Raw genomic sequence first — 26,195 nt, 5'->3', positions numbered from 1 at the left:
ATTTAAATTCAACTGTCTGTAGGCAACGAAGGTCGGAAAGTCTTGAATAAGTAACTGAACTGAAGGACTGAGCAAAAAAAAAAATGTCCTAAAATAAAACATTAACAATGCTGGAAGTTTTTTAAAAATTTTAATTTCCATCAGCAATTATTTGCCAACTCTAATTCCGTTTATTTTGACAGCTCACTTCATTTTGTAGTAGATCAAAGGTAAAAATGACTGCATTTTGAAAACAATATAGTAAGCCAAAATTGCAGATGTAAATACTGTGGTGTAGTTTGGCAAGCGTGGGAGCACTCACTCGGAGTCGCGGACGCAGTCGCTGGAAGCGAGCAGCCAGCTCCGGCCGAGCAGAGCCGCCGAGCACTTGTAGCTGCCGCCGACGTACACGGCGACGTGCCACGGCCAGTGGTGCTCCGTGCCGGGACGGCGCGGGCCCGCCAGCCTGAACGTGGCGCTCAGCTGTGGGGCGCAGGTGACGTTCAGGGCCTGGCACGGGTGGTTGCGACGCGGCCTGCGGGCGGCGCGCTTGTGGTGGCTGAGCTTCTGTTCCGCGCCAGAGGCAGACAGCACGGCCTTCAACCGTCTGTTCCGCATGGGCTGCACTTTGAAATTCTCGTAGCCACTGTTGGGAGGAAGCACGCCAACTGCTTCAGTGGAAATTTTTTTTTTTACACCTCCATAAGTTATTCTTTTCTGCTTTACATGTAACTTTTCGGAAGTCCCTCACGATCCGTTGAAAACCACGAAACAAAGGTATTCCACAGTGACATTGTTGTGCCTCTTACGTTGTCATGCTCTTGTAACAGGTTTTGTAAATATGTTCTGTTTTTAAGTATTATTGTTTTTGTATTATGTCTACCATATAAAGCTACCAGGCATAGGTAGGCAAGTAACAATTCATAAATAAATATAACTATGTAACTCAAATCTAAGTGTCCAAGCATGTTATGCAAAATTAATTCCATTGGCAATTCTACAGACCCTGATTTTCCTTGTGCAAAAGTAGTTTTAAGCTAAGCAAATATTTCCAGCGTCAATGAACACGGGAAAAAGTAATTTTTTTCGAGAGAAAAGCCGCCAGAAGAGTATCTGCATGGCATGCAAAGATCTAAATTACTATGTTCTCGAGACTTCAAACTGATGCTAAAAACAATATTTTGCTAAATTTAAGAGAGATCAAAATATGCCCCCACCCCTTTTTGACAGGGAAATGAACACAAGCTATTAAAATGTGTGTCACCTGAATCCAAGGTAGAAACACAGGGCAGTGGCCACTCTGGAGAACTCTTGCAAGCCATCGTCGCACAGTGGCCACCAGTCGCCCACGTAGCTGTAGGCAATGATACCTTGTCGGCTGAGGTGCGGCCGTCCGTCCAGGTCAACCACGACGACCGAACCATCAGTGAGGGTAACTGCACAAGCAAAAAACACTTCCACTTTAACTTACACAAATGGTAACACTGGTAAAGGCAAGTAGATACGAACCATTTCAGAGCGAGAACATCCAGTCATTTGCGAAGTTCCTAATTCCACTTTTAAATTAATATTAATATTAATAATTCAAAATTTATAAATATGTTGTACTGTAACTCAAATTCTAGATCAAAACTAAACGGTGAACTAAATCACCTTTGCAAACCGAACAGATGAATTTCAAGTAAACTTACAGCAATTCATCTCATCTTCTCCACCTTTGCAATTTGGCTTATGGTCACACACCAACTCTTCTGGGATACAATGGCCACTCTGGAAACAGAAGAATTCTTCTTCCTCACACATGCCTAGAAAATAAAAATAACTCATGTTCAGTTCTGACTTAGGTAAAACAAGTACTGTAGAGATAACATATTCATTGGGCAGACATAGCAAGGTTTACATTAATTTTTCCAGGAAAAAACTTAGGATTAAAATAAGAGTGTTGGGTTCTGCGCTCTTCCGCTTAGGAGAATGAATAGAAACAAATGTGATTCGCTGACCAAGGGCGGATTTAGTAAGGGACCACAGCCCCCTTTTAATGTTAACTCATAAACCAGCTTAAAATCACTAATGTATTATTCAAATAAGGGCCCCTAATTGTGCCAAATTAGAGAGTAACCTTTGCTTTAATCATGTAGGACATAATAACAAGCAGGTTTTGAAAAAGAACTTGGCTCCTCAGATAGCCTAAAAATTCATTTTAAGCATCGTATTTTTAAAAATTGTCTAAGGGGAAGGGGGTATTCCATTCCCCTAGACCTCCAAAAACAAGCCTATCACATTGATTTTTATTGCTCTCTCTCTCTCTCTCTCTCTACCCCCCCCCCCCCCCCCTCTTCGGCCATAATCTCTGGCTACCCCCATGTTGCTGACCTCTGTACCATTGCGATGGAAGATAAAAACCTTGTCAAACCACCACCACCACTGCCGAAATAATCAACGAGAGAGAATTAGAAAATACATTTCCATGGTCCATATAAGAATAGGCTGCTTGCAACAGAGCACTGACAAAGTTTGGACTGTCATTTCCAAAGAGGAAAATACAGACCTAGGGAACATTTCTCAGGAGCACTAAGCTAGTGATATTTAACAGCTGCTTGTATGTTTTAATGTAAAACAAGGAGAATAATCAGGAGACTGAAAGAAGTCTCTGTGGCAGATAGAGCACAAATCAGTCAAGAATATCGCAATGTAACATATCAACTTTGGAACAATCAGTAAATATGCAACTCGCTCGTGAAAAAATGAATTAATACTACAATTGTCCTTTTTTTTTGTGTGCATGTGTGCTTTTTCGAAACAGAGAAACAGATTCACTGATAAATTAAAAAAACCACAAGCGTTATTTTGTCATTGGTGCATGTTCAAACTTAAGTTTATAAAATGTAAAGCACAATCTTACTACAGTTATCCTCATCTGATTGATTACGGCAGTCGGTTTCACCGTTGCACAAGACTTCCGGGTGGCTGTGAAGGAGATAGTCTCGACACGTACAGTTAGCCTCATCCGAGCCATCTTCACAGTCCAGAGTCTTATCACAACGACGGGACGCAAGGATCTGTTGACTGATTCTGTGGAGGCATGAAAGTGAAACTAAGTCAAAATTCAAGCAACCATAAACATAACACAAAAAGGTTTTTTTTTTAACAAGCACATCCAAATCTGAGAATTCTGATGTCATAAGGGATAAGAACGTAAAAACCTTGTGACAAAACACCAGCACAAGTGATGACCCCCGATACGTGAAACTGTCTTACAACTAGTAAATCTGTTGAGAAGCTTACAAAAATAAAAATTTAGATGGATTATTAATTATGGGTCCACTTTACTAGGGAAATAAAACTCTGTAGGATGAGACACATTTTTATGCAGAAAACTACTCAACATAGTCTTTACCCGTTTGTGCAGAAATTATACTCTGATGACTGTGTAGAATAACTATTTTTAAGACATTCGGCATTTGGTGTAAATTTAATCATAGCCCTTCAGTTTAGTCTATCTTAAACACCGCTGCATCTAAAAACCTTGCAACCGAATGAAGTAGACTCAGATAATCCGGCACAATCGGGACTTTACAAGTGTCAGGACTGTCACGTGGTATCTTCCGTGATCGCCAAATGCTAAATTGTAGAGCGAATACATCTGTACAATGGTGATTGGTAGCAAATATTGTATAGCAGGTACATAAGGATAAATATTAAACACGATACAGGCCAAAACTAAACTTGCTGTCAATGACGGCAGAGTTCTGCTGAAGAAACACAAAGCATGCCGATAGATTACAGCGATCCTGGAATGCGCCATTTGCCCCCAACTAATCCCACTTCTGGCAAACACTTATAAAAGCATTTTACACCTTAGTTAAAAATTATAGGTTTTAATTTAAGTTCATTTAGTTGCCTGTAAGTCTGTACATTCTTACAAAGTCATTGCTTCAAGATTTGCAAGTGCACACATCATGACAAAAATACTACATGCATACTCACTGCCTTGCACGAAGAGAAAACAGGACATTCCAGTGTTACACTTAGAGCTTCGTTTGTATAAAGGAAATAATAAAAATGCCGAGAAGGCAATATTTTCTATTAGAAAAACTTTTAACATTATAAATTAAGTGCAAAATTACATTTAGGCTTGTCCGCCTCATTTCTGGCCCTTGATGGTGGAGGTACTTTTTAAGACGTTTATATATTTATTTAGCTACTTAATAGTTAAAGACGTTTTTGTATTTATTTTAATTATTTTAAGTCTAGGTGGTTTATTGCCATTTCCAGAAAGTTATAGTTATTACTAGTAATTGAGTAAAGTGTAAGCTTTTAAAATACAAAATGTTGGCATTAATTTTTATTAAGCTTTTTTAGGTAATATTTTAGTTGTAACATTGTAGTAAATATTTATATTAATCTAAAATGTTTGGACTCTTGTCAGTAAAAAAAAAGATACATAACTGACTGGAGCGAAGGTCGTGAGAGGGCGTGACGTTTGCAGTGGTTGACCGCGGAAGCTTGGCCAGCGAGCTAGACACATGCAGCATGCCCCAGCGCCGTGCGTTTTGGGCATCGGGTCGGGAAATATCAGTGCATAGAATGATTTCCTTTTTACATTAACATTGCATGGACACGCTGTGTATGAATTAATAAGACTATGTGAAATACAGAGAGAAGAGTGCTACGCCAACACAGCGAGAGTATTTTGCGGGTATGCGCGCAGTACCTTCCGACTGGGAACAGCCTTCCGACGGTGCACGTAAGGCTCCCAAACTCTTAGGTACGAGGCAGAACCAAGGACAAGTAAGTGACCACGCACTTATATATTTTTTAAAGTCTTTTGGATCCCGGGGTCAGTTGTGCTGTGTTAAAACAGACAAATGGGACAAGTTGCGGTGTTGATTATGGGTGTCAAGATTTTGTCTGTAAACTCATATAAGCCGGTAGACATACTGTAAAGTCGTGGAAGCCTTGGCACGAGTTATGCTTGCGGTAAAGTTGCAGTGTCATTTGTCACAGCCCTTTAGACTGAATGGTAGTGCACTTAAAAAACTTAAGAATTTTTGCCTGGGCACAGATCTATAACAATTTTCAAGATTGATTTTGGTAATTTTTTAAGTATTTTAAATTAAGTTAGTAGCAAGACGTCTTGCAGTAGTGGATACAGGAGCTCCCAGATTTTTTGGTAAATTGTCATCAGTATTGTTTGTGTACATATATATATATATATTATTGTACTTTATCGTAATATATTTCTAATACGAGATGGAAGCGTGCCCACGTTGTGATAGAAATCACATAAAGGTAGCAGATAATTTTCAAAAAAAAAAAAGTTTGGGTAGATAATTTAGTCTAAAATTTAGGTTGCAAAAATTTTTAAAAAATTGTTTTAGAAATGCTGCTTCAAAAAACCTACTTTGCCTTTTTTTTTTATACAGTAAAATTTTTTATATAATTTTAAATGGTGTATTTTGTTATGAAATTTGCCTGCACTTTCAATGAATGGTTTAAAGTCCTTTTATTTTGCAGAGTTATATAAAATTTTGCATTGGCAATGTTGTGCAAAACAGACTCAAACCCGAGCCAGGTGTGGGAGTGATCTCCTTTAACTCTGGTGCGGAGTCTAAACTACTGCTGATGTCCAATGCAACTCATGAACTTATTTAACTTTAAAATACCCTTGAAAAAACAAAGAACCTATTGACTATTGTGCATAGTATGGCTAATAGGCTAGTCCATTTTATTGTTCAATTTTAAGAGCTAATATTGTTAATCATGTGTGTCATTATGTACATTTCTTATTTTTTGCAATTAAATTTCCAAGTTGATGTATTTGCAGACTCACAATAAGCTCGCATCTTTATTTGGTAAGTTTTACCGGTGTTTTCCTTTAAAACATTCTTTTGCAAAACTCATTTATTTTGTCACTTGTGCTTTAAGCAATCTGCTTGGGGTTTGGTTACTGCATTTAATTCCGAGAGTTTGGGGAAAACTTGGTCAAGGAAAGATTTCCCACCAGGTCACTAGGGCTTTAATTTTTGCTCGAAATCTTTTGATATTTTGAATTTAAGCTTCCATTTTTCTGCTTTTAACTTTTTGATTTCTGTTTGGAAAGCCCCAGGGGCCATGCCCCTTGAATCAGATGAAATGTGTACAGTGGACACTTGGCCTAACACAGTGCATCCCGTGTCACAATCATGTGAGAGTCAAAATACTCTCCTTCTGATGTGTCTCACACAACAGAAAACTCACAAGCTCTCCGCAAATGTTACATATGCGAGTTCAGTTTAATTCATGTATGCAGTTATTCTTTGCAGTAAGACTACACAACCAAGAATATTAACCTGCGAAAAAACTAGGTTTGATCCCACCAGGACTAAAACCCATATTGCCTTAATGAAAAAGCATTATATGTGACCACTCAACCATCCTTGAGAGCACAGTGCCATTTTACTGAACTCACTCAGATTTGTAGTTTATCTCTGACAGAATAAAATTTTTGTAGAAAACTTACGTGGTGCAAGCGAATGTTTTCTCTTTGACGTGCAAGTAGTTGGCTGGAAGTGCTTCTACTGGAGGTGGGAGGGTAATGGCGGTAACTACAGCATTAGTAACCGTCACTGGAGAAGGGGTGGTAGTCAGAGGTGCTTCAGATGTAGATGCTGCCTTTGTTCTTGAGCCATCTGCAGTAACTCTGCTAGCGGGCACGTAAAAACCGGAAGTAACTGCCAAAACGTCCTCACTTGCAACAGTGTGTTGACTCGGAGAGACAGTTGTTGCTGCTGCAGGAATCTTACTAGTTTGTTTACTTAACATGTTCGTAACAATCTGTAAAGGAAGTGTGTCATCATTCATCAATTGAGATTCTGTGGTAGTTTCAAAGAAATCGAGATCATCTGTTACAAAAAGCGAGCCAGACAAGGACGTAGTCGTTGGAGCAGTTGTCGATCCAGGCGTAGGCGTGGACGTAGTCGTAGGAACAGTTGTCGATCCAGGCGTGGTCGTAGTCGTTGGAACAGTTGTCGATCCAGGCGTGGTCGTAGTCGTTGGAACAGTTGTGGATCCAGGCGTGGTCGTAGTCGTTGGAACAGTTGTGGATCCAGGCGTGGTCGTAGTCGTTGGAACAGTTGTCGATCCAGGCGTGGTCGTAGTCGTTGGAACAGTTGTCGATCCAGGCGTGGTCGTAGTCGTTGGAACAGTTGTCGATCCAGGCGTGGTCGTAGTCGTTGGAACAGTTGTCGATCCAGGCGTGGTCGTAGTCGTTGGAACAGTTGTCGATCCAGGCGTGGTCGTAGTCGTTGGAACAGTTGTCGATCCAGGCGTGGTCGTAGTCGTTGGAACAGTTGTCGATCCAGGCGTGGTCGTAGTCGTTGGAACAGTTGTCGATCCAGGCGTGGTCGTAGTCGTTGGAACAGTTGTCGATCCAGGCGTGGTCGTAGTCGTTGGAACAGTTGTCGATCCAGGCGTGGTCGTAGTCGTTGGAACAGTTGTCGATCCAGGCGTGGACGTAGTCGTTGGAACAGTTGTCGATCCAGGCGTGGACGTAGTCGTTGGAACAGTTGTCGATCCAGGCGTGGTCGTAGTCGTTGGAACAGTTGTCGATCCAGGCGTGGTCGTAGTCGTTGGAACAGTTGTCGATCCAGGCGTGGTCGTAGTCGTTGGAACAGTTGTCGATCCAGGCGTGGTCGTAGTCGTTGGAACAGTTGTCGATCCAGGCGTGGACGTAGTCGTTGGAACAGTTGTCGATCCAGGCGTGGACGTAGTCGTTGGAACAGTTGTCGATCCAGGCATGGTCGTAGTCGTTGGAACAGTTGTCGATCCAGGCGTGGTCGTAGTCGTTGGAACAGTTGTCGATCCAGGCGTGGTCGTAGTCGTTGGAACGGTTGTCGATCCAGGCGTGGTCGTAGTCGTTGGAACGGTTGTCGATCCAGGCGTGGTCGTAGTCGTTGGAACGGTTGTCGATCCAGGCGTGGTCGTAGTCGTTGGAACGGTTGTCGATCCAGGCGTGGTCATAGTCGTTGGAACGGTTGTCGATCCAGGCGTGGCTTTAGTTGTTGAAACGGTTGTCGATCCAGGCGTGGCTTTAGTTGTTGAAACGGTTGTCGATCCAGGCGTGGCTTTAGTTGTTGGAACGGTTGTTGCATCAGGTGTGGACATTGTTGGAACATTTATAGAGTTTGGCAAGGATGTAATTGAAACTGTTTTCGAGCTAGTGGTTGACTTAGTTGAAATAGTTTTCAAGTTAGGTGTGGTAGTATTTGGAATAGTGGTCATGCCAGATGTAAATCTCTGCAATATTGAAATATTAGTGGATGATGTAGTAAGTGGTGGGATGGATGATGGCACAACATTGCCATAGAGTGATGATATTTCAGTAGAGCCTGAAGAGGATAAAGCTATTTGAGAGTCTGAAGCAATCCAGTGCGAAAAATTAATTGGAGTGGTTGATTTGGTAGCTAATATGACACTGTTTAAAGAAGCTATTTTAGAATCTGATATTTTAGTATTTTGAGAAATACCACCATCAGATGATAAATTTGATTCAGTGGTAGAATGAGTGGTTCGTGTAGAATCTGCATTACTAGAATTTTCCATTGTTACAATAGGAGATGATAAATTGTATAGTGTCAAGTAAGAAAGATTTTCATTTGAAGACTGAATCATGGGAGTATCACGTTTCATAGAATCAATAGTAGATTCTACCCATAGTTTAGTAGTATCTACACTTTCAGTAGTAATTTTTAAATTAGTATCTAAATCTTCATTGAGAGACTGAGAAGTATGGTCGAAGAGAGGTAAATTAACCAACATTATGTCTGAAGTTACAAATGTGTAGTCCGAAGTGTTGCTCACATTTACAGATCCACCAAGGTTAAGTTTATTTTCACGTTCTTCAGTTTTAAGAAACTTTTTACACTGTTGGTAGTCTAATACTTTCTCTTGCCCACAGACTTGACTTGCATATTCTGGTTTTTCCACCGACCCGCTTGTTTGTTCCAGATGATGCGACATTCCATGTTCTTCCGTAGGACTAATTTGCATTTGTGCTTCCGAGGAAGTTTTACCGCTGGACTCTGATTTATCATATCTGGCTATGCTATTGGCCGACATGCACTCTATCTCATCCTCCGCGCCAAGACAGTCCACGACACCATCACACATCTTGTGCTGGGGCAAGCAGCCGTGGCCTACGGAACAGTGCATGCCGGGACATTTTCTTCTCGGATGACGGTCCTCGCCCTTGGGAGGCTTTCCTGCAACATCAGTAACAACTCATTAACAACTCGTGAACTTCCAATTCCATAGAGGTTTGAAATTTATGGAATTCAGAACATCATTCGATTAACTGTACAGCAAATATTTATGAAGTAAATAGAAAGCTCAAAAGAAAGCAGATGGCAAAATCACATTTGGCTAATGTTTCCTACATACTTTTAATTTTTTTTTAATGTATACATGTATGAATAATATGAAAGAATTATGCATCAGCAAGCTGAGCAAGCAAACTAATATGATGAAATGACAGACATAGCCTAATAAATTACAGTATTTTAAGAATCTATATCATTGGTTTTTACTTTTGATTACTCGTGAACTGTATAAGTCACTATCATTGGTTTATTATTACAAAGAACTGACAAAACATTTCAAACATTAAGCTATAATTTTTCTTCTCAATGTGAACAAGGTCTCTGCAACAGTAAATTGCAGGCTTCAGCTGCCTTTGTCCAATGACCAATGAGACATCGTGACTTCAGAGACTGAGCTGCGTAGCAGTGGTAGTAATTACGGACGTTTCACTCTGCATTGCAGCAGACATATGTCTTCAGGGATAAGGGTCGTTTCCTAACCTTGAAGATGTCTGCTGTAATCCAGAGTAAAACATCAGTAATTTCTACCACAGACACGGCTCATCCTTGAAAGCCATTATAGAGTTAAGGGAAATTCAAATTAATATTGGACTTGTTGTAAGGTATTCTTCTACCGTTGCGTGTGTGTGGATTTTTATCATCAGCTCTGAGTTCACCGCTCCAGAGACGGGTCAGTCGCTGCACCTAGCATGTTTGGTCATCTGCAGTTTGCCATTTTCGTCGGAAGCGCTACCGCGCAGGTCGTGCGAGGTACGCTAGAGAAAGGGGTTGGACAGCTGGCGGGAAGTTCACTTTAGGGCAACGGACAATTCAGAGCGTTATGAACGCATAACCGAGTGTTGTGGCTAGGACGAGAGCAGAGTACCGATTAATTTAAGGGAGGTCTACAGATGATTATTACAAGATGCAGTTAAGCTAATATTCAACAGTTTCTTATTGTCAATGATAACAGGTAGAGCGGGCCTAAGACTAGAAGCTAAGGATGAATAGTGTTGTTGTCACCAGGTCTTCGGTTCGAAGCTAGACAAGAGAAGGTTCAAAGCTAGACTTCTGTAAAGTGCTGGTAAGTAAAGGAAACAAATAGTCAGGCTCGTGAAAAAGAACGCACTTGAAATAGTTCTCAAGCTACAACCCCCGACGGCAGTGCCTAATCAGTAAGTGACGATCCACAACTCCTGCCCAAAGCTATTCTTAACCCTTACACTACCTACTCCTATTATTCCCCAATCCCCTTTCCCTCCAGAGTTAATTCGACGGTGTCGGAAACAAAGATGCTGGATTTTAAAATGGCGTGTCCAAGTGTGAGTGCGCATTCACCTAATGCCAAGCTATTACAATAGCTCATTTCTTTCACATTTCTAGCTTTGTTTAAGCTTTCTTCTTTTCACTTTTCAGTCACAATAAATTTTGGTGACAGTTGATTGCCATGTAACAGAAATAAACTCTTACTCATCGTGGTGTGTATCCAGTTGTTGAAGAGGGAAACACGGGTGTAAGCCCCTGGCTCATTTGGTCGTGCACAGCCTTCCCCGTGGCTGACAATGCCGGCAACGTACCAGAGATTGGCATTCATTGAATCCCTGGAACGAGAGTTTTTTTCAGCTTGTGGCACACATGCTTGTTGCAATAACACAAAGAAATTTTAATTAAAAATAAAGATTTATCTACATAAAGGAGCGACACTTCCTTATTTTTAAACAAATGTTTTGCCAGTGATTCGGTTTCAGTGGTTCCATTGCTTTTTGACGTGAAACCTCCTTACAGGGAAAGCCAAGGCAATGAAATAATCAGAACGGAACCAACAAGCATAACGAAAAAAAAGAAAAGAAAAGGCTATCACTCAAGAGTGAATAAAGTAGAGAGGCGGACAAATGTTAAGACTCCATATTGGTTAGAAATGTGAACCATCATTGTATGCTTTATTAACCATAAAATTACTTGCTAAAACACAAATGGCATCAAAGCACTCAACGGAGTGATTGCATCAAAGCACACACACTTGCTTCCTTACACACTTGAATACTTTCACTGTCATATTTGCTCACTTGGATACTTCCAGGGGCAGATCCAGAGAGGGGAGGAGGGCAGGTGCCCCTCTGCCCCCCAGAAGGATAAAAAATGCACTGGATAATACAATTTCTAAAGTAATAAACAGGTATTATATTAGGTACCAACTACTATTGTCTAACATAAACACAAAAACAAATAAAGATAACTTAACTAATTAAAATTTTATCAATAAATATTTCTAACCACTTTGTTCACCTTAAACCAACTTATCTCGTGCATTTCAGAATGTGAATACTAATCCCGTATACGTAATATATTGTGCTCTTATATCTGTAGAACACTATGTTAAAATGGAATGGAACATAATATGTTACACAATTTTTTACATATATAGATTTATTCTAGACTCAGAAAAAATTATTGCATAATTTTTCCAATTAGTTCCAATAAGCCATTCTGTTTAATGATCACCATTAGGCAGACATGTCTCTACAGACCAAAGAAAAGTACTGGCAGATATGTAAAGGAGAACTCTGTAGAAGCTCCAAAATTGAACATACAACATCAACATAAATTAGTACGCGAGATGATGTGCGAATTTAAAACAGTGTCGCACGTTAAAACTGAACTTCACCTGCAGAGCAGTGGTCCCCCGCTGTCCCCCTGACAGGAATCCCTGCCGCCCTCAACCACACCGGCGCATATTTCCAGTCCATCCTGATCCATCTTGTGCTTGCACGTCACCGATATCGGCACCTCGACTTGCCTCAGGTGGTCGGCTGCAACAAGTTAAACCACACAACTAAAAAAAAAAAATACTTATTGGATATCAAATGATAAAAAGTATTACGTATGCAGTTACTAGAAAACGGGGTTGGACAAAAAGAAGAGAGATTAAAAAAAAGCTTCTTTTTTTTTTGTTTAAACCAGCATTCTTTAAATCACATTAGTTATTTTGGTTCTCAGCATGTACAAATGAAAGCCATACAACATTCCGCTTTCTGCCACTCATGGTGAACCAGAAAAGTTACAACATCAAAGAACTTAAGTCCAGCAGATTTGCACATCTGATTGGGACTCACACCAGAGAAAGATGTTTCCCAACAGGAACAGAATTCTCCATAAAATGTTTCCTAAGAATCAGGATTTATAGTAATCTGGAATTTACCACATAACACGATTTTTAAAATAGTTAATTAATTTATTTCCTCTTTTTTTTACATGTTAGACTACAATTCACTAATTAATTTGATTTTAGAGGAGTATTTAGCTGGGTGTAATTTACAACCTATTGAGATAATTTTAATCATAACATCTTCGATTAGTATAAATTTTTTTTTGATCGTGTAAAGGAACAATAATGAGAAAGAAACAATGAGCAAACACTTGTTATTAGAGTGGAATTAGACCTTTTTAATCTAAATTTATTATGTTCTATTTAAAAAAAACGTTTGGTTTAAACCATTGTGGTTTGAATCAGCCAACTCTGCTATAAAAAAAACATTTCCAGATACAGCCAGTCCAATCTGGGCACTAGACGTACTGTGCCCCAGGCGTTCGCCAAGCGGGTACGGCTTATTTGCCGCATACAAGGCAGCGCAACCCGTCTCCTAGACCATTTCATCCTCGAGTGACAACGCAGACTCCAGTCACCAGCTCGTGATTGCCCCCTCAGCCATGTTGTATATGGCCAAGTTGGCGAGACTGTTGGGAAAATATAGGTTAAGATGGCCGTAATATGTAAGAGCAAGTTAGATATGTACTACCTACTGCGAGACACTGTAACCGTGATTAGCGTACGTGTGATTAAGTGGCAATAATAAAAGTACTAGAGTACCAAGAGTCTTTAGTATTATTTGAGGAACTACAACAGCCACTACGTCTGCTTCTACATCGAGATTTTTGGCCACTCCCAGCTCAAAAAAACAAAATGACTTTTGTAAGTGGAAAAAAAAATTAATAACCAGGCCTGCGCGAGTGTCGATTTTTTTCTCGTTTTGATCGGATGTCGAACGAAACACGCACGGTGCACGTGAGGCCACTCACGATCAGGTCCGTGCTCGCGCAGGGCCCCCCAGCCCACGGCGGTGCACACCGTGTCGGGCTTGGGGCTGTCGCGCGGCAGGCAGATCTGCCGCACCCAGCGGTTGAACTTGAGCGGCCGGTCCAGCTGCACCAGCGCCACGTCGTTCCTCATGTCCGTGCGGCCGTAGCGGCCGTGCAGCACGACGCTGGCCACGGCACGGCTCTGGTGGGACGGGGAGAAGGACAGGCGGCGCAGCATGCCCGCCTGCACCTCGAAGTACGCGCCGCTGAACCTGGGACCACACCCTGTCACCTGTACCAATACCACTTGGAAGAAACATATTCAATTAAATAATAAAATAAACAAATGATATTAGTAACTAAATAAATAGAAATTAATATTAAAAAAAAAGAAACTTAATGTTATGCTAGCTTTGCCCGCTTTTAAAATGGGGAAAACTTTGCTCCATAAAATATATAAAGAAGCGCTACAAAAAATTAACACTAACATTATTAATTTAATGATATTTGCATTTTTTTTCAGTCGCATAGAACTGTCGAAAATTCTAAAGAAGTGTACATTAAGGCAAGTGGTGTTCATGCAGAGAAACTGAAGCATGTGATTCTGAGCGCCAACCACTTGACCTGGCGGGATTCACTAAGGGAGATTATCAGCTACGAACTACACTCACCGGTCCACGCAGTGCGCGGCAGTCATGACCCATGTCGGGGTGAGGATCACCCCTCCGCAGTGGAAGAGGCCGTCCTTGTACAGGGCCACCACCCAGGGCCACGACCCGGGCCGGCTGGCCTCCCCGCCGACCACACGCCCTTCTTCAGCACGGTCCGCGCGCCGCTGCTTCACGCCAGAGAGCGCCGGGCTCGCTCCGCTACTTGCAGGGTGAGACAAAACCTTTCGGCTCACATCCAGTTTTGATGTACTGGGTCTGTCTTCATTATTGAGATCATGGCCTCGGTTCAGCTTTGATGGAACGAGTTTTTCTCCATAAACGAGACCTAAAATCTTTTTTCCAGTATTCGGTTCCAATTGAATGGGTTCGTCTCCGTAATTTTCATCCCAAATCTTCGGGACCACGTTCCGCTTTGACGGGATGCGTGCACCCGCATATTTGCTGCCAACATCATTATCTGGAAAATGAGCGTTCCCCACCGTGCCGTTTCCCCGCGGCGGGGATGTTTGGCGTTTCTTGTGCACCATAGCCTCCGGCACTATTTCCTCGCCGCCTGCAGAGGGCACGCGCGTCCCGCACATCACAGGGGCACAAATGACGTACGAGGTGTATCCATTGCAGGTGTGGATGAAGTTGACGCGTCCGTACGGGTGGGGCGCTATGAACACCCCGTTGTAGGCCTGGGGCAAGGGGCGCAGCTCCACGTGATCCAGGTGCCTGTACACCAAACAATTTTTAGACCAAAAAGTGTGGCCGGCACACAAATGTATCACTTGGGTAATACAGAAACTGTATTCACGTTTCTGAACACAAATACTTAATTCTTATATCTACACATGCAATAAAGATGTAATGAATTATTTTTTTTTTAAACATTTATGACTGAAACCAACGGGACAATAATTTAAAAAAAAAATTATCTATTTGTTTGTTTGTTTTAATGGAACATCTTCAACTAACCTTAAAAAAAATTTCCTTATAATGTTAATCTGAGCATCAGAATATGTTAGGTATGGTAAACAACAATATTCAAAGGTCTCGTTGCAGAGAAAGCTTCGACAACCACCTAATCAGCAGTTCAAATCCGGACCACCTTTTGTAGGAAACAAAAAAAAAAAAAAAAAAAAAAACATTTTCAATGTAATGCAATTTTAATAGAAAATTAGTTGATTGTCTAATGAGTGCATCCTGTTCACTTGATAATTTTTTTTTTTTTGCAATAGTTATTTTGTCATAGTTAAAGTTATGATTTTTTTTCCAATTACCGAAGTTAGATCCCTTGACGTTGGACAAGTGACACGTGAAACAGAAATATGCATTTATTTATATTTAGTCTGCGATTTAACTGCAGCAAGGTGTTGAATTAACAAAATGTGCTGCAGGAAATCAAAAGATCTGTCGCTTCCAGCAGGATTGCCGTTTTACTTCAGGAAATGGTGGGACACGGGGGGGACACGGGGGGGACACGGGGGGGACACGGGGGGGACACGGGGGGACGAGGGGGGACACGGGGGGGACGAGGGGGGACACCCACTGACAGCATGCAGCACTGACCTGTCACGGACACCAGCGTCTGCATCGCAGGCGGCCTCCACCCACACCTTGTCGAACGAGCAGACCGGGTACCACGCCCCTCGCCAGTTCCGGTGAAGAAAGCCCTCCGCGTACGAAATAAAGAAATTCTGAAAACAAAATCAGAGCACATTTAGCCCAAAATAATAATTTTCCATTCCATCAAATAGCTACAAAACTGCATAGTGCATTTCAGGCTACTTAAGGTTTGTCTCCGAAACCTGTTGCTCAAAAACTGAAATTTTGCTGCAAAATTTGAGAAACTTATGTTCTGAAAAATAAATTATGTACTTATATATGTTAGTTACACAAAAAATTAGAGTACTGTGTAGAATGCCAAATGTCAAAGAAACTTTCATGAACTGTTTTATTCTTATTTTAATTTTTTTTTAACCACAACCACGATGTTAAGGTTTGTTAATAATTGGAATTTTTATTAGCAGTTAACCACAAAAAAATTATGGATAAAGATATATTAATTTAATGCTAATAAACATTTTTTTATAAATAATTGTAACATCTTAATATGTATTAAATTTTAGCGATTAAATGGAAAGCAATTTCTTCATGTGTTCCAAAATTGTCAACGCCAACATAAACATTATTTGACCATGTTTATTCGAACTTCAACTATAGAGTCTTTTTTTTTAAGTATTTCTAATAATATAGGGTGATTAGGTATTTTGATACAGTGTTACATGTGGAAAACAGCGTAAAAACGTAGAGATTGTAACATACTAAAAAAATTATATCCTGTTTGTATCACACACAATTATTGCAAGTTAGGATAAAATAGTAGTGGAAACATTTTAACCACATGTTTTGCTGTTCAGTTTCTGAAGAGTATTTCTGAACGCAGTTAAAGTACATAGTATAGTAAATATTCAGCATGTAACATTGCTCTTTCTTCAATATAATGTAGCTTATTTAATGCATGATTTTTTCTTACAATAGAAAGCTATTGCCAATAGCAACACCCAGGGCCGCAACAACTAAATTTCCAAAAGGGGGGGGGGGGGGGGGGGAGGGAGGAATATACCTTATAAAGAATCATCGATCCCCCCCTATTGAAGCGGGGGGTCCGGGGGTCATCCCCCGGGAAAATTTTATACTGTATTTCAAGGTGGAAAATGGTGCTATTTAAGCAGTTTATCATCTAAAAATTGAATACACAGCACTTTCTTTGCCCCTGTTTGCCCCCACTTCAATGTTTCAGAGGGGGGGGGGTTAAAATACCATTTTCCCCCCCCCCTCTGTTGTTGCGCCCCTGGCCACACCAAGTCACACGCAGGAGCTTACGCAGAATTTCAGTTTAGGTAAGTAATGAGATTTTGGGAAGGAACATATCCTCCCGCACCTACACGGGGGAGGACGAAGGGAAAGTCACGCCCGTCTCACCTCCGGCTGAACCATGGCGTCCGCCAGCAGGGCGCAGTCCAGCTCATCCTTGCCGTTGCGGCAGTGCCGCACGCCATCGCAGCGCTTCTCCACGGGCACGCACGTCGCCTGCAGCTGGTGGACACTCCAGTCGTCGCAGCTGAACGACTGCGCGTCGCAGCCTGCAACAGCCGTCCCCACTCGCTCTCCAGTAGCAACAACGCCATTCATGTGCCGAGAGACAGAAAGAGAGGGGGGGAAAAAAGTGTGCAAAGTGGGTTATGTGCAAGAGATACCACCAAGACGGAACAAACAGCACCTGCAGAAATGCCCCCAAGACATTAGCAGCACAGAAGTTTAGCACGAGAAGAAACTGTCAGGCCGCAGACCTTTATAGCATAAAACTTGCATAAAGCATCCGATTTTAGAATTTTTTTTCCGAGTTAAGTTTGAACAAATATCTGTTTGAAGCATAAAAAAAAAAATCCACGCAAAAGTAAACAAAACTGCTTAAAAATGCACTTGTGACCTACACCGATTTTAGAGCATTACAATTCGCCGACAGCCGTTACATCGAACCGACATTCAAGCCGTCTCTCATCCACGCTTCCACCCATGTGCACGTACCGAAACAGCCGAGTTCATCTTCGCCTTGAGGACAGTCGAAGAAGCCGTCGCATATCTTCTCGCCGTCGACGTGCTGCCGACAGGTGCAGCTGCGCTCGTCGCTGGCGTCCACCACACAGTTCACCGTGCCGTCGCACCACTCGCTGGCCAGGATGCACTTGCCGTCCTCCGAGCAAGCCACCTGGTCCGTGGGACACACGTCTGCGCACAACACGGCCGTTAGCAGTTCACGCGAGAGACGACCCCACCGCAAGGAAAGAGCCAAGCCAAGCCGAGCCAAGCCAAGCCAAGCCAAGCCAAGCCAAGCCCAGCCCAGCAGAACGATTTCCCAATCCAAACGCAGTTGCAAAAGTGCTTCCCGTACCAGCCGACAGTCAGAAAGACCTCAACTAGCTAATACTATACACAAACTTATAACTAACTTACACAGATAACAATGCAAGTACCGCATTACAATTATTACTAACTATTGCTATTGAAGCAAAAAGGGGACTGGGGGACTGGGGGAGAATTCCACCAACTCAGTCATTGTCACTCAGCGATGGCTTAAGAATATGGCAAAGACAAACGTCACATACACATAGCAACACATAAAATACACAGTAACTATCACCATAGTCAAGTAACTGATATAAGTCGTACATAGACAATAACAAATATCCAAAAGTTTAGAAAACTTACGAAAACCAACCATTGCCAAAAATAATTTTTTTTTGTTCTTCTGAAAAATTTAAAAGCAATCTTTAAAGTTTTGAGTTACCAAAATATTTTGATTTGGTACTAAATGAACAAATATATTTTACATATGTACTATAAATTATTTTTCTAATTGTAGCAACAATTAGATATTAAATCTAATATCTTTCTTTGATCGATAAAAGCGATAGCTCTTCGATACAGATCAAAATTAAACTACAACAAAAAAAATAAGCTTAAAAACACTCACCTTCAAACTGTCGACTAGCAGGTACATTTGACCAATCAAATGTGTCCGTGATATTAGTCTCCTTGGGTACCATTTCATTTACTTTGTGCTGCATTTCCATTTTGCTGGAGGACGTGGTGTTGGCGTGCCTCGGGCCACTGTCGTCCAGCCCCACGACACTCGGGAACTCCGCAGGGGCGAGGGAGTAGCCACACAGGTACGGATGGTGGTTGCCCGGGAACTCCCTGGACTGCTGGGCGAGCAGGTCGGGAGCTCCCTCCCGAGCGTTCTGGGGGAGGTAGGGAGGCTGGGGCTTGTGTCGGAGCCAGTGCTGCGGCAGGTGGGGGTATGCTTGCTGAGCGTAGGCGAGCGGATACGGGTACGGGTGGTAGGGGTACGGGTACGGCTGGTAGGGGTGGAGCAGCTGGGGCTGGTAGGGGTAGGGCGGGAAGCGCGGGGGCTGAGCGAGACCCGGGGCGGGCAGGTCGAACACGCTGCCCTGGCTGGGGAAGGTGAACTCCTTCCCGCCGGCGGCGAAGGCCGGCCCGCCGACACCGTACCAGTAGACCGAGACCGGGCAGGGACTCCAGATCTGCGGGAACACGTTGAGCTTGTAGACGTTCTGCTGCACCGGGGACGCCGGGGTCTCGCCCACCGAGGTCACCCGTATCTCGCCGGGGTTTTGCACCTCCGGGGCCACGATGAACCGGCGCGTCGACGGGTTTGGGGTGGTGTTCCTGCCCGGACCGTGGACTATGCGGCCATCTGCGGTTTTCGCTTCATTCGCAGACGCATCCACTCTCTGCGACATGTTCTGGATTGGTTTGGTCTTACTTTCGTCCGACCAGACACTCGAAGATTCAGACAAATTATTTTTTTCATTAGAGTTTTTTATCATTGACTCTGCAATTAATTTACTACCATTACTTACTCTATTTTCAAATTCTTCTCTGTACATTTCAGTGGGAGATAATACTGAATCAGTGGTGATTAGAGATGAATCATCCAAGTCGAATTTATTCGTTTCTGTACTGGCCGAAGAAAGTTTTTCTGAATTGTTGCTTTTGTATGGCATTGTATTCCAATTTCCAGCTCGTATATTTTCAGATATAGGACTAACTTCTGTTACGGTAATGTGCGTGTAATCACTCAAAGTAACATTCAAGGAGGAAAGAGAGGATATTGTTCCTGCTGGTGACAAGAAGCCGTTACTTGGAGTTAGCAAAGGTAAGGTTGTGCCGCCTTCAATGATTTGTGTTGCATTATGAAAAGTATCTGTTTTTGGAACTGTTACACTATTGTTCAAATTAACTTTCACCTGTTCAGTGTTTACAACTTTGGATTCTTCTGTTGATGAGTGAATTTGTAACGAATTTCGAGATTTTGGCAGTTCTGTGACCTGCATTGTGGATTTGTTAGAGAAATAATTATTAGTGGCAACATCAAATTGTTCCAAACTTGTGCTATTGTAAATTTTGTTTTCATTTGAAGAGTTCTCACCGAGTTCCCATGTATTATGCTGATGCGAGACATTACCTTCAGTAATGCTTAAGATCGCTGAATTTTTATCTTTGTCTGTAGTACTGATGGTATTTTCCATGCTGTTATTATTGTAATTAACATTTGACATTATGTTTGTACTGTTGAAGCTGTTACTGTTAGTAGACAAAAAAATTGTTGGAGTTGTTTGAGTACTGCGAAAATCAGTAATCTGAGGAAAGTTGACAGCAGTAGTGTTGTCAGAAGTTATTTTGCTGTCTGCAGACCTTTTCTTTGTGCTGGCAATGCCGAGAGTATGCTTACCAACTGAAGGAGGGCTCGTAGCATTTAAATAACTAATAGCATCCATCGAATTGTTGCCATAGCTGTCAGATGATGCTTCAGCATTAGGACTTCTTGCTGTGGTAGACACATTAGAAGTTCTGTCAATGACATTCACACCACTGTTATTGAGAGTCAAAATTTCAGTAGTCTTAGGAAGCACATCAAAATGGCTACCAACTATTGAAGTATTGTCAGCGTTACCAGCAGCAATAATATTAGTCTCGCTTGGAGGAACCGGAAACGTTGTACTCTCAAAACTCAAAGGGTTAGGACTGCCAATGAGGCTAGAATAATTTGCAGTGCTGACAACAGAACTATCTATGATGCCAACTGCAATTGAAACACCAGTTTCATTGTGAATTTCAGTAGAGAATTCTGTAGTGTTAGAGAACACATTGTCACCGATTTTAGAGGTATTTTCAATGTCACGAACAGCATTAGAAGTCTCAACAGGAGCAAACGGATATACTACATTCTGAGATTGTGTGCCATCACCACTACCGGCAATGAGGTCAGAAATGTTATCATTGTTGCTTGCAGGCCTTGTAATTCCTTTCTGACTCTTTGTGCCGGTAATATTAATCAAATTTGTGTTGTAAGATAAAGTATCAGTTGTGTTACCTGGAGAAGTAGATGAAATTCTGTCAGAAGACGAGTTGGCTATGCTGTTTACAGTAACATGTTTGATATCCGAAGGAAATCTAGATGTAGTGTTTCCAAAAACCACTTCAGTGCCAGGAGCAGCGCTGTTTGCACTGGTTGAAGTTTTCGAAGAATGAGCTGAAGATGTTCCAAGTGACGTGCTTGCAGTTTCTGGACTTTCCTTCTTACTATCCGTAACACTAATCTCTACATCTGAAGAGTTGGCAGCAGTTAAAGCAGATGTCCCAGAAGACTGAGCAATGGCTGCTAAGTCCTTCAGTTCACTTGCCGTAGTATTTGCATCGGAAATGTCCCAAGGCTGCTGTGTGGTATTAGATGCCTGTGTCTGATTTTTAATCATTGCAACCAACTGCCTAAGACTATCTCCAGCTGCATCAGCGGAACTCTTTTGCACATCTGCCTCGCTAGACTGCTTGTGTACCGTAGTGAAACCAGGAATGGTCGTCTTTGCATCAATCTGTAGCGACACATTAATTGAGCACTTTATAATTGATTGGATAGATGCGTTCATTGTCTTCCCAGTTTGGTAAATATTCATGCAAATAAGATCTTGGTACAAGTTGTTCACCTCATTTCGCAGTTTGTCCATTTTTCTTTGTAACTCCAGGAGAGAATCTTTACAGCTGCTTCCCGTGTCTCTACCGAACCTTGCACTGAATCCATCTGTCATGAGCGACATTGCTTCCATTTCCTTTTTCAAGTGTTCCAATGTCTCATCTAGCCCTGTAAAATATTGTAAATGAACATTCACATATCTTAGGAGATTCCGTAGATGCTGAAGAGATTCTTTCATGACTTTTATAGCTTCTTCCACATCCTCGTTTAACATTCCTTTACCATCCAACGAAGTACTATTCAGCACTTCCTCGTTCAAGAGCTTCCCCATATCGTTGTGATGAATGGTAACAACTGCATTTGACTTTTCCTTAGTTTCGTTCTGATGTTCAAGAAAAGATCCGTTTCTGCAGTTATTTTCACACGACTTATTCACGAGTGGTAACCCTGAAAGTGAATTCAATTTGTTAACGGACCTCACTTTACTTAGCCTTGAATGTTTGGCACTGCTGGAGAATCGTTTGTAACGTTTTATTTGCTTGTCGTAGTTGTACTTGGCATCAGTCTTCACGTTCTCTGCTCTCTCTATTGAATTCTGTATGGGCACATTTGATTTTCCCTCGGAAGTCATCGCATCACTGTCATCTGCTTCCAGTACTTGAAGAACGGAATCATCAAAGTCATGTAAAGTCTTGAATTCCATGTCATGGATGCTCGAATTTTCATCTTTATTTATTGAATGTTTCCATGAGTACTTCTTGTCTGCAAAGAAAAATTCAGATGTAAAATAGTTAAACACTAACTTAACTAAAATGTAACAATGAAATAGGAAATGCAAGAAAAAAGAAGGTTCACAATAATATGATAACACTACACAAGTGCAATCACTAAAAGACAGCCAAATAAACTAAAAATGATGCTAATACCGTACATGCAAAACATTCCCAAACAGTAGCAGACATTATAAAATAAAAATTTAGTAAAATAATATTTAAACATTAATTAAAAAATATATGTACTGAAAAAGTAAAAAAAAATTGAGAAAAATTAATTAAAAACTTTTAAATTCGAAATATACTCAAAAACTAACTTTATTTAATAAAATTGCAAGAAATATGTTTCAGCTTCAAAACCCACTATAACTCTTTATAACAATATGGATGTGATTTACTTGCATAAAAGAATTCTACTGCCCTGTCTAGTATAGTTGAAAAATAAAATGTCTCTCGGTTAAACATGCAGCCACTCTGCAAATTAATAATAAAGAAAAATTGGTTTTAAGTTCTTTCCACATAGGCTACTACAAGGGAACTAAATATTTTTCAACTAAATTAGGTTTTGTTTAATATAGAACATTTTTTTGCTTATAAATTACACCATATCTTAAAATGTAAAAACAGAAAAGTAATAAATAGTGCAAAATAAAATTAATATAATATAATATATATACATATACATATATTATAAAATTAAATAATATAACATATAATATATACTGTTGGTTGAAAAATTAAAATGTTTTGTCTACTTAAATGTTTGTTTTGAAATGCATGTAGGCCTACATGCAAATATATACATATAAACATTTTATGTTACAGGTGCTCTTTCAAGAGCCACCGTGGGGCCTTGCTTGGTCTGGGCCCTGGGGGATTGCCCGGTGTTCCCAGTCCTGTAGCTGCCCGTGTCAAAGGCCAGGACTGCGATGTAGGCTGTGTCTTACTTTTACTAGTCAAAACACCATACATGAACAATACAACACACAATCAGCAATTGGCCAGTCACCTTATACCAAACCGATATACAAATTTAAGGACGCTGTTACGTTATCAGTCTCTTACCACTGTGTTTCTGACCATCTTAACAAATGGTACAAAAGGCAAACAAGCAATTACTTCCAAAAGAAGACCGGCCTAGCTGCACATATGCTTGTTTACAATCGTATAAATTAATTTCATTTGTATGATTTTTAGTGCCAGCCAAACAGTCAGTGTGGCTACACTAGACTAAAATTAAATAATATACCACACTTCATTAATACTATATAAGCACAAATAAAACACACATTAACACATATAACATCACACACTTCAACAGAGTTACCAAGGCTTTAAATGTAACAATACTATATACACAAATCCCCAGGTATGCGATAATATACTATCCAACCTAATGGTCACAACACTTGCTAAAGAGAGATTAAATATCAGCACACAAAAACCACAGAATTATCACATTAAATGCTTTTTAAGCTTAAACTTAAAATTAAATGTCATACAGATAATATAAAATTAATATAACTCATGTATACAATATACAGATATGAGATAGGTAGTTTGACTTGATATGCTATCACAAAGTTGCAGTAAACCTGGTATGCGGCCAAAGCACCGTGTCGGCAAGCCACACGTGAGCCACAGGACACCAAGAACAACGCCCAATGCTACTCTGTTCGCAGTCTCAGTGAAGCATGCGTGGGTGCAAGTAACTTTTTTTTTTTTTTGTTGAATGACACTCAGTGCAGAATAACTGGCAAAACTTGATGTGAGCTTTTGGACATAACGCCATTGCTAAGCACACGTATGTTTGTATAAGAAAACTACAAAAAACACAAAAGACAAAAAAAACAACATAAATTAAGCAATATTTTTTGCTTAATTTGCATTTATTTTTGTTTGTGTTTTTTTGTAGTTTTCTTCTACAAACGTGCATGTGCTTAGCAATGGCGTATGTCCAAAAAGCTCACATCAAGTCATGCGCTCCCATTGCACAAATCTTTCAAAGATAACAACTGGCAAAACACCGGAACATGAACACTGTCATTTCGTTCCTAGTTCACGGGTCGGTGCACGTCGCAAACGAGGAGCGCGCGTGTGTTTCGAAGCCTCCGCCGCTCTCGCGAGGACGCCACTCGCCTGAGGAGCCGCTCGTGATGGCCACCACCAGCAGCACCAGCAGCCCGGCGCCCAGCGCCACGAACGCTGCCAGCAAGCAAGGCCGCCCCTGGCCGCGCCCCGCCTGGCACGGCGTGTCCGGGCACTGCTTCCAGCTCTCCGACACGTTGCTGATGCTGTGCTGCCAGTGTATCCTCCTCGGGGACCCCTGGGCCGGCCCCGTGGCCCCTGGAGACAAGAGGGCATCGACGGTTCAGGCCCCCGCCTGTGTTACACGCAGGAACGGAAGGTCGGTAGAGAGGTTGTAGGTAGGGAAGTTGAGAGTGGGAGCGTTAGGAGCGGTTGTGTGTGGCATGGCAGGTAAATGGCGAGTGAATAGGAAATGTAAGGTGATGTGAAATAAAAGATATTGTGCAAAATGGAAGGGGAGTTAAGCTCATTACACTGCCTACTCAGGCGCGCACACAATCTAAACCTGCAATCTAAATATTAGTTTACCAGAGAATAAATATCAGCACATGAAAACCATAAAATAATTATAAAATTAAATATATTTTTTTTAATTTTAAACTTACTCAAAATTAAATGTCATACTTACATAAAAATATGCCTAATGTAGGATGGTGCAAAACTTCATAAAAAAACATGATTTAAATTTTAAAAGTTCTCAAGCTATCAGAGTGTGTGTTTGTTTGGTAAAATAATTTTAAAATATGCTGAGGGTGAATGAGTTTTTCTTTTTCCATATTTCGTTTTTAAACTGTATTTTTAGAAGATAAAAAATGGCTAAGGCGTGGTTTTTTTTTCCCTTCAGAAAAATTTTTAGACATGAAGAACCCATTAGAGATTCTTGAAAGCTTTCAAGAGACTTGCATTATCTTTATCTTCAATTCTTTGTCATATAATTTTATTGTTATCACTCAAATCTCACAGTTGCCAAATGCACTGGGAGAAGACTGCGCACCAGTTCAGAGTCGACACCACGCTAGAAGCACCAGCGAGTTTCCCGCTCATCATCCCGCCTCACCAACACTTATACACTCCTGACCAGGCGAGCCTTTAAGTGCTTAATGTCTGGTTGACATCAGGATCGTAACAGATGTCAAGATGAAAATTTTGCCAACGGAATGAGAGAGGAGGAAACAGAGCACACAGAGAAAACCCACCAGCTCACTGCAGCATCCCATTTGCAGAACATCTGGGATAGATCCCACCGGGAATCTCTTACAGACACCAACATGGCACCCAACAGGAAGAAAAAAAAACAACAGAAAAGTTGCAATGTAAAATTATGATTAGTCTTACTTGTACAAGGAACAGCCTAAATGAGGTGGTATGGCCATCAGTGGCGTCTCGTCAGGGCAAGCAAGGCAAGCAGTGCTTGCCCAGGCAGTTTCCAGACATTGTATTTTTTAAATAAATATTTTATTCAGAATAGTATTTTACTTTGGCTCGTGCAGTTAGGTGTATGTATTTTTTACACTATCTTCTTGGGACCCAATACTGTGCGCTGTGCGCTATAAAAAAAGAACTCGTTGACACAAAAACATGCTGTTTTAGAAGCGTTGCTAGGTTTAGAAGCGCTGGTAGGATCGCTTTCAGCAGGAAGGCTGCTGCAGTAGTTTCCTTTCGGAAGGGGGGTGGCATGGTACAAAGGTTCAGGGAGGGGATTGGCTGGAAAAATACATAGTAGAAG

The 26,195-nt window shown here is 41.3% G+C and overlaps 1 protein-coding gene across 3 annotated transcripts in view; it reads right to left on the bottom strand.

The window, feature by feature from the left end:
- LOC134543168 (uncharacterized) overlaps positions 1 to 26,195 on the bottom strand; it is a 38,800-nt gene that overhangs the window by 7,630 nt on the left and 4,975 nt on the right. For 2 of the 3 annotated variants that reach the window (XM_063388040.1, XM_063388041.1), the window contains exons 3-16: positions 24,521 to 24,727; positions 18,588 to 22,370; positions 17,642 to 17,842; positions 17,036 to 17,196; positions 15,620 to 15,747; positions 14,066 to 14,782; positions 13,395 to 13,666; positions 11,983 to 12,127; positions 10,788 to 10,918; positions 6,482 to 9,221; positions 2,882 to 3,051; positions 1,671 to 1,784; positions 1,244 to 1,415; positions 302 to 625 (exon numbers count right to left, since the gene is read on the bottom strand). In XM_063388040.1, coding sequence (XP_063244110.1) covers positions 302 to 625; positions 1,244 to 1,415; positions 1,671 to 1,784; positions 2,882 to 3,051; positions 6,482 to 9,221; positions 10,788 to 10,918; positions 11,983 to 12,127; positions 13,395 to 13,666; positions 14,066 to 14,782; positions 15,620 to 15,747; positions 17,036 to 17,196; positions 17,642 to 17,842; positions 18,588 to 22,370; positions 24,521 to 24,727 — 9,265 coding nt within the window. Of the gene's footprint in view, positions 1 to 301; positions 626 to 1,243; positions 1,416 to 1,670; positions 1,785 to 2,881; positions 3,052 to 6,481; positions 9,222 to 10,787; positions 10,919 to 11,982; positions 12,128 to 13,394; positions 13,667 to 14,065; positions 14,783 to 15,619; positions 15,748 to 17,035; positions 17,197 to 17,641; positions 17,843 to 18,587; positions 22,371 to 24,520; positions 24,728 to 26,195 lie in introns of those variants that run through there. The other variant, XM_063388042.1, reaches the window with a different exon arrangement.

Source organism: Bacillus rossius (genome assembly GCF_032445375.1).
Source record: "Bacillus rossius redtenbacheri isolate Brsri chromosome 9 unlocalized genomic scaffold, Brsri_v3 Brsri_v3_scf9_2, whole genome shotgun sequence".
Taxonomy (NCBI): domain Eukaryota; kingdom Metazoa; phylum Arthropoda; class Insecta; order Phasmatodea; family Bacillidae; genus Bacillus; species Bacillus rossius.
Note: the sequence above shows the minus strand (reverse complement) of the source record. Positions and strands in the feature narration are given on the sequence as shown.